Here is a 9225-nt window from a genome sequence, read left to right as displayed (position 1 = left end):
GATGCATCTTGGAATTGTCGTTAGAGAAACTCAGGCATTTATCTAATATTTTTAGTTCTATGATGGCTACCTCCACAGATGAAAGCAATATTTACTGCGCAATATAATAATAAAAAGATTTTTAAAAAAATTTGGAAATTGCACTATAGTGTTTTTTCACACTGCAAAGGTCGGCCAAACATGACTCTATATTGTAGTTTGTTTTAGATTATGGCTTCAAAATGAATTGTCTGCTTGATTTTCATCTTCTATGAAATGGTGGATTAGTAGGCTGATAGTAGGAAAAACTAAATAGTTCTAGTCCTACTACTAATACTACTACGGATAAGTAAAACTTAACCGCAAATAGGCAACATTCGTTTAATAGTCACATAGACTCAAGTTATGAAATGCTCTGATATATTTGAATCACTTCAGATCCATCTCAGCTCTATCCGATGACATCAAAGCGCCAATCTCTGCGTTCTTCGCGTCACTAAGTTCACGTACAATACTAAATACCGAAACATATTGGTTTGTTAATATCGATCTCACGATGAACAGAGTCCCGGATTTCTAGTCTGAACGGTTCTTGTAACAAAACTATTAACATGATAATGTCGCTTTCCCGGGAATTTCTATTTAATACTTATGAAGTCGTCGCGGTCTAAAGGATAAAGCGCCCGGTGCATTCGTTTCAAGCGATGCTACTGTGACGGTGTTCGAATTCCGCAAATCAAATTATTCTGATAAAATGTTTGACAAATGTTCATGAGCGACTACCGTATTTAAAGAATAATATCGTGTAGTAAAAATCGGGAAGTTTCGTCAGGTCGTCCGGTCGGTTTTCGTCGCCCATACCACAATGTCTGAAGACAAAGGTCTTTAATCAGTGCGTCCTACCCGTGCTTACCTACGGAGCCGAAACGTGGACATTGACTGTGCGACTAGACCACCAACTAAAAGTTACTCAGCGAGCTGTGAAGCGAGCTATGCTTGGTTTGTCATTGCGAGATCGAACACGCAATGAGGTCATTCGGGCAAAAACCCAAGTGATCGATATAGCTCGCAGAGTTAGTAAGCTGAAGTGGCAGTGGGCTGGTCACATATGTCGCAGAACCGATAACCGTTGGGGTAGACGTGTTCTGGAGTGGAGACCGCGAACCGGCAAACGTAGTGTAGGACGCCCTCCTGCTAGATGGAGCGACGACCTGCGCAAGGCAGCTGGCAGTAACTGGATGCATAGAGCCGAAGATCGGGTTCAGTGGCGAGCTTTGGGGGAGGCCCATATCCAGCAGTGGACTGCCGCAGGCTGATGATGATGATGATGATGACGAAAAATCAAACCCGCAAAAATTATGATTTGCGTAATTTTTTGTGGTAGGGCGTCTTATAAGTCTACACAGATAGGTACCACCATCCTGCCTATTTCTGCTGTGAAGCAGTAACCCTTTTCGGTTTCAATGGTGGTGCAGCCGTTTTATTATACGAACTGAGACTTAGAACGAATGTCTCAAGGTAGGTGGGTATTTTCAAGCATCATCACACGCAGCAGCATCACTCGATGTTATTACTTCAGGTTATTCTTCTTCTTCTTTGTCTCATATCGTCATTAACACACTCCATCCATGTTTTCTTCGGTCGACCTCTTCCCTCATTACCTTGTACTACCGTTTCCATACATCTAGTGACATGCATCTCCTCTCTACATTATCTCTAGGTTATTGACCTTATGAAACAGAGTACGAATTATTACCGATGCTCTCTATTACAACAATAACTACTTATTATTATCTTTGATGACAGGTGACTGTCCAGCCCGTTTGATAGTTAATGGTTACCCTCGTTCGTGAATATCGGTAGGTGTCAAAGTCACAGCTAAGCCGCAGCCAACTATGACGACTCTCCAAGTCATATTCGAAGAAAAATATGCCTTTTTCTCAGAACAAAACAGTGCGCAAAAGAGCACTCACCGAAAACGAATGGTGCGTAACAAAAATGATTTCTTGATAGAACGACGCAGGAATGAATTTCTCAAATGATCATTTAGCTATTAACATCATATTTAGGTACCTGGAAAAATGTACAGTGCTCTAAGTATCAGAAATTGTACAATGAAACGCGAAATTAATCCGAAAATTGCTAATCACATAAATAACTGTGTAAAACCTTAAATATACTACTTCACTGTCTACCCAATGTTAAGCGGTTAAATACATAACACTCTGAAACCACTAAAACGCTTATAAATGAATGAAATAATTCTGCCTCAAACAACATTTATTCTGACCACCCGACCGCTGCGGAACCCTTTATTTATCGCTCACATGACTCACGATGCAAATCCTTGAACATATCATGCACTCAAAGCGACACAATCACTTATTTTATAAGCTGTGAAAAACGTTATACCTATATCACTGCGTAATACCAGAAGGTAGGCACTAATGTATATGTCTTTAAATTAAATAATCAAATGAATAGGATATCATAAAATATATTAAGTGGATGATATAGCCATATAATGCTTGGTAATAATTACAAGACCCTCAACACAAATCCCACCAAACATCTGAAGATAAACATTCCTTAATTATTAAATGTCTTAGTTCAAAGAAGACTTGAAAGTACTTGAATGTAAAACTGTTCTCCTCAAAACGTCTTTGTTTGATAGAGTCATTTGATAGAGTCGTTTGTAAATTTATTTCAACATGTATGTGACACTGCGCACTCATCCGCCCACCGCCGAAATAAAAATCAAAATTAATGATATCTTTGTGGCATTAATGAGAACAGCTCTACAACTACTCTACTACTACTACAGTTCTGGCAGTACTCAAGTTCAGACTTGACTACTCGAAGACATCAAGCAGCACTGGCACTTACAATATCTGCAGAGACAACACCAACTTACTGGCAGAACCTTATCATCAACCATAACTAACAAATATAAAATTGAGAATTTTTTACAAAAACTTAACGAATAGCGGTTACAATATTAAGATAACCTTGCATGTGTACAAACTTCGAACAACAACATTAGTATCGTCAGTAAACAACACAAAAAAAATCGCTCTGTGAAAAATCTTCCCTTTATTCTTGCTCAAAATTACAAACGAAATTGACGTCACAGATAATAAATATCTTGAAGATATGTTTGGCACATAATCATAACAATTATAGCTCCCGGATAGAGGTGGTTTTTTGCGTATTTACTGGTGGTAGGACCTCTTGTGAGTCCGCACGAGTAGGTAGCACCACTCTGCCTATTTCAGCCGTGAAGCAGTAATGCATTTCGGTTTTGAAGGATGGGACAGCTGTTGTAACTATACTGAGACCTTAGAACTCATATCTCAAGGTGGGTGGCGCATTTACGTTGTAGATGCCTGTAGGCTCCAGTAACCACTTAAAACCAGGTGGGCTGTGAGCTCGTCCACGCATCTAAGCAATAAAAAAAAAAGTGGCAAAATTCATTTTAGGGCTCCGAAGCGCGCTAATGCTTTGCCCACAACTGCGGATATCCTAGAACAGAAATACAATTACGTTTCTCTCTGAGTCCATTGTGCGGCACGGCGCGGACGGTCAAGGCGAGTCCTCATTCACATCGTATTCTATGGCTGCGCGCCGGCCGATGACGACGATTGTTTAGCGTGTACACTCACTATTATGCGCTTCTAAACAAAAACATTCAACTAGGGTCAACTTTTTTTAGAAGTGAATGTGAACACCAAAAGGAATCCTACCACACCAAGTTGGGACAAACGGTTGCTCCACATAACAGATATCCTGCCGTTCCAAAAACAATCAGCACAGACACTGCTCAAAACGTGGATTGGAAAGCACTGGACTCATCCAGAGCGCATTCCATGATCTATTCGACGTAAACTTAATTTTACTAGAAAACAGATGACCATACGCTTTTAGACCACAAAATGATTTTTTTTTTAATCATTTTTTTTAAATTGAAGTTTTACGGGTACTTTTTAAATTTATTGAGTTAACTGGTTACCAGCGCTCATGGACATCGGCAGCACATTTAAGCCTGCCTACCTCTAACGACTGTTTGGATACCTCAAACGTGAGAAAAAAAGAGATTTATTTCAGAAAAAAAATTTAAGACATTTAGATCTGGGAGATCCGGTTAGAGATGAAGCAGATAAATCTTTAGAACTAAATCATATCCGTCGAATGGAAATCGTGATTAATCACAACACATTAGATTAGGACGACTTTAATGGTGTCGATAATACAGATGTTTTAATCGTACAAAATATTCAATCGATATTTTGATAGGGTTCCGGATAATGTGGCTCGTCTCTAAAATCACAATATTTGTCATGTATTTAGCATTATTTTCGCAATTGGCAACTATTAATCCTATTTACACTCTGGTATACACACTATGTACTCTGGGTTGCGGGGAAGAGACCGTATGCCTTTTTAGTGCTGTTGCTCCTTTAGCCTAAAATTTAGAGCAAGAATATATAGCGCCGACCAGGCCTGCTCTTACCCTAGACATCATCTTCTGTTACAACTTAAGGAAAGTAAAATTTAAGATCTTGCACAGTATGTCCAAATTATGAACTTGCTAAAGGTTAAAAACACAACATAGTTACAAAGCACGGATCCCTGAATCCAATAAAACAATTTAAACACAGACGTCAGTGATAATCTAAAGAAAAATAGTCGCAAACGGGAATTATCAAGCGTTATCGTAATAATACCGAGCACATTCAACTTGATGCTGCTTGATAAATCGACGACATTTATCTGTAAGCGATTGTATCAAAATATTTAGTCGATCCCCGGGGATAAACGTCGAGCTTTGTGAAGTAGACGCTGCGACGGGAGAACGCCGCGCCTTTAGTCCCACTAGACGAGCGGTTTTGTGTATTAATTAATAATAATAATAATAATAATAATTTTAAATATTTACTAACAATCACGCCACGTTAACTGGTCCCGTGATAAATTCGTAAAGAACTTGTGTTACAGGATAACGGATATAAATGTAAGATTTTTATTATACACATACATACATATATTTAATATACATCCATAACCCTGGAAGGGACATTTATATTTATCATACAAATATCTTCCCTTGGCGGGATTCGAACCCGCGACCCCCTTGTGTAGTGACCATGTCACTTACCACTACACCAGACGGCCGTTTAATTAGAATACTATTGAATATCGTCTTCTCGCATTAAAACTGTATAATCTCAATACTTATTATTTTTTTACGGGAGAGTGTTCTAAAAGCATAACATGTCATATTTTTAATATTAATCATCTTTGCAACATTTAGTTTTTATTTTGTATCAGTTACATTAGCTGTCTATTAAAGTAAGATAAAATGATGTATTAATGTCGTTAATAGTAGTCAAAACATAGGTAAACTAAAAAAAAAAACTAAAACTAAACTACGCTCTTTTGACAGTATTTATGAGAAAAATACTGGTGATACCAAATGATTCCGCATATTAACTCAATTTTGGAATGTTTTAGGAAATTGTACACTTTTAATGCGAAAAGACGATATGTGTTGGTTGATTACCAAAGACTGTGTGGGCTATTATGTTACTGTGGTAGTACAATTTACTATTACCTAAAATCTTCAGATTAAGTGAGAGGTCATTATAATGCACGAAAAGCTAAGATCTTCGATCTGAAGATTCAAGCTTTGCAAAGGTATGTTTTAAACTCATCAACCCTTAGGCTAAAGCGCGAGTTCGTCCATTTCACTCGTCACCGTTTTATAAATAATCGTCAAATTAGCAAAGAACGGATCATAATGAATCTCGTTTGCAACGCCATGTAGACGCTGGATCTACAGGTCTCCTGCCGTATTCAATAATACTAACGGTACAAATGAATCACTCAGTGCACTATAGGATTAGTGCTCCCTGCTTACTACCAGCGTTCAAGCGGCGCTATTAATTGCTTTGCATAAAATTTATGGAATTACGTATATCATATGTTTAATCATTAATTTATTGATAGTGATTTGTTGGTTTGAACTCGAGAACCTTTGCAGAGTTTTAGTTGAAGCTTAAATGCTGTCAATGACGCCGGTGCGGCGTTAACAGGCCGCGGCTCCGGTCTACGTGAAGTAATAACTGAAACGTGCCTGACCACGAAAACTGTACAATGCACGTCGGAGATAATTGAATGACATGACGCGAGACTCAATCTTAGATGTAATTTTAGTTGTCTACGACACGCGGGAACCGAACTAAACAAGCTGAAGTGACTTATCAGTTTCAGTTGACTGGTCGGCACTGGCATTGCTGTGTCGACGAAACTGCGGACGCTCACAAGCAATAATGGCAGCTTCCGATCAGGCAGGCACTACGCTCATTTGCCTTGCGATAGGAGTATTTCTATATCATTGAGTAAGAAATAAATAACAACCTAACATTTTAGAATTTCAACGCTCGCGAAAACATTCCACATTACATAATAGGCATGTCAGAAAATAAAGTGTACGCACACACATAAGAAGAACACTAAGAACTGCTACTACTGGTTGAACAATACGTACAATTGAATTATTTAATGACGATCACTACCAAAAATTAATTAAATAGCAAGAATATTTCAAATCTATTCGGAAGTGGCTATATAGAAAATCTTTTTAATTTCATCATGTAATATGAAAATAATGTGGTGGCTAATGACGTCACAACCTGTAATTCCTCAGCGTGCTAGTGAGACGAGATGTGACGCACTGTGCACTCAATTTTAACTATGTAAATTTTTATCTAGTGTTCACCCGACTATCGCAATTAAACCATTATCACATCTTCTCCTTTTTTCTCCTGTTTTTTGGCCATTTTGAATGAAAACGGATTGTTTTCAAAGCGAATACATTTCTACCACCAACGCACGTTAAAAACAGAAGAAAAAATTATGCTTATCTGTTTTGTCTTTTTCGAAAGACAAACTGTTTTCAACAAACTTGCCAATAGCTACTGCATAATACAAAAGAAAGAAAATGTTAGAAAAAGAAAAAAAGAAAGAAAAAAAAGCTATTGTATTTGTCTATGAGGTTATTTGTAAAGTAAATTTATTAGTAAATTCCTTTTAATACTGTATAAACTATTATATTATGTATGCATGTATGTATATGTTTTTGTGTATGTAATTTAATGTAAATTTCATTGCACCTACCACTATTTACTCTGCACTACCTTTGGTTGACTGGTAGAGAATGCCTTAGGCATTAAGTCCACCCATGAAAATTTTAAATGAAGTGTAATAAAAAAATTAAAATATTGATGTGTCCTACCGCACATATGTCTGATTACTCAAAACTATCGCCATCTACCATATAGTGCACATATTATATTGAAGGATCACCAATCTCCAGTTTGAAGTAGTATTCGGAGCCTTATACATCATATAACCTAAACGCTACAACTCACGTCCAGATATGAAGTGGAAGTCTCAATTCTAGTAGCACACGTCGGCACCACCCTTCGATCTGGAATCCATGAAGATTTACCCGTTAGGCACACTATATACTTTACCAGTCTAAAATCCAAACAGCGCTATCTAAAATGCCGATACAAATAAATTCTGAACGACAATTATGCAATTATAGTAAATATTCAATTCTGGATAACAACTCAGGAAGCGGTATTCGAAGCCCCCAGTTCACAAGTTCAAATACAAGATGTATTAATAATGATTTGAGAGACTGATAACATTTTAATTAGTTACTGAAATAATAGCTGCTTTGATTGCTCCTTCTAACCAGTCGTATTTTTCTTGCACCTCCATGTTTGTTGTCTCTTTTTTGTAATCTATAAGTTTTGTCATTACAGAGTTGGCTATTTGGGATATTTGGTATTTGGTAGGTTTTGTGTTCATCATATTGTTTCTTGGTCTTGAGTTTTTTGGCGGGGTTGTCGTTAGTTCTGCTCGAATAATTCGATGGTTTGTATTGAAGTTGAAATTGCTTATAACTTTCATGTTAGAGAAGTATCTACTTTTATTAGACATTATAAAATCTATTTGGTTTTTTTGTTTTCCCGTCTGGTGATGACCAGGTCCACATCTTACTTTCTTTCTTCTTGAACACTGTGTTTAAGATTCTCAAGCCATTCTCCTGTGCAAAGTTTACAAGTCTTTCTCCGTTTCTGCTTCTGGCCTTTTTTCCATACACAAATGGTCCCAAGACTGTGTCTTCTTCTGGTTGTCGTTCTCCAATTTGGCCATTGAAGTCTCCTATCACAACAAGGTTTTTGTAAGCATAGTCTTGGATTGTTTTATTTAGGTCTAGGTAGAATGACTCTATTGATACTGTATCGGATTGTTCCGTGGGTGAGTATACTTGTATGATAGTCCATGGATCTTTGTACCCAGGTAGCTTAAGATTCATCAGTGCTATGCGTTCTGATACTCCTATAAAGCTCTCAACATAGTTTGTGAGGTATTTTTTTATAATAAAACCAACTCCATACTGACCTGGGGTCGTTCCTATATGGTATAGAAGGAAGTCTGGATGGGAAATAATTCTTTCTCCCATTCGCCTTACCTCACTCAGGCCGACAATGTCCCATTTAATCTGTTTCAACGCATATACTAGTTCTGTAAGGCTTTCATCGTTTTTCAGTGTAAGTACATTGAGGGCTGCAATATAAATTTTTGATTTCGTGTAGCTGTTTTCGCAATTGATTTCTTGTGTTATTGGGGGGTTGTGGTTCCTATCCCCCACCAATCGGCTTGGGGTAGATCTAATATTTGGGGTTGCAGTATCTAATTTTTGTTTTATTGTTAGAGGGTGATGGTCTAATCCTCCCTCGGTGACCAGCCGTCTTGGGAGTATTTGATTTTGTTGTTTTAGCTGTGACGTATTTAGTTGTAGTTCAAATAAATGTTGACTTGGATTGTTTGTTGTTGTCGGTTGTAATCCTCCGGTTCTTGATGGAGTATTAGTTTTTGTTTGTGTTTTTTTCTGAAAAGGAGTGTGATCTCTGTCGTAAGTATTGAAAAGCATCTATTTTGAGCAGCTATTCAACAAGGGACTAATAACAAAGACCTATCTAACAAGTGGATGACTACCAAAACAATCAACCTTCTCAAACAAAGAGCTAACTTAATTAAAGAAAAAAATAGTAACGATAATCGAAAGCAAATAGCAAAACTCAGCAAAGAAATTAAAGAAAGTATTAGAAAAGATAGAACTCAAAAAAGAATGGAAACAATAGAGAGACACATTTTACAAACAGGAGGTAT

General features: G+C 37.4%; 1 protein-coding gene across 1 annotated transcript; it reads right to left on the bottom strand.

The window, feature by feature from the left end:
• Nucleotides 1-7981: 7981 nt before the first annotated feature.
• LOC134199758 (craniofacial development protein 2-like) lies at nucleotides 7982-8515 on the bottom strand. Its single transcript, XM_062671294.1, has one exon. The coding sequence runs from the start codon at nucleotides 8513-8515 to the stop codon at nucleotides 7982-7984; it is 534 nt and encodes a 177-aa protein (XP_062527278.1).
• Between the last annotated feature and the right edge of the window lie 710 nt (nucleotides 8516-9225).

Source organism: Bombyx mori, chromosome 11 (genome assembly GCF_030269925.1).
Source record: "Bombyx mori chromosome 11, ASM3026992v2".
Lineage (NCBI taxonomy): Eukaryota > Metazoa > Arthropoda > Insecta > Lepidoptera > Bombycidae > Bombyx > Bombyx mori.
Note: the sequence above shows the minus strand (reverse complement) of the source record. Positions and strands in the feature narration are given on the sequence as shown.

Bases quoted from the DNA above. Each gene is read 5' to 3' on its own strand.
- LOC134199758 (XM_062671294.1), bottom strand. From the start codon at position 8,515: ATGGGAGAAAGAATTATTTCCCATCCAGACTTCCTTCTATACCATATA.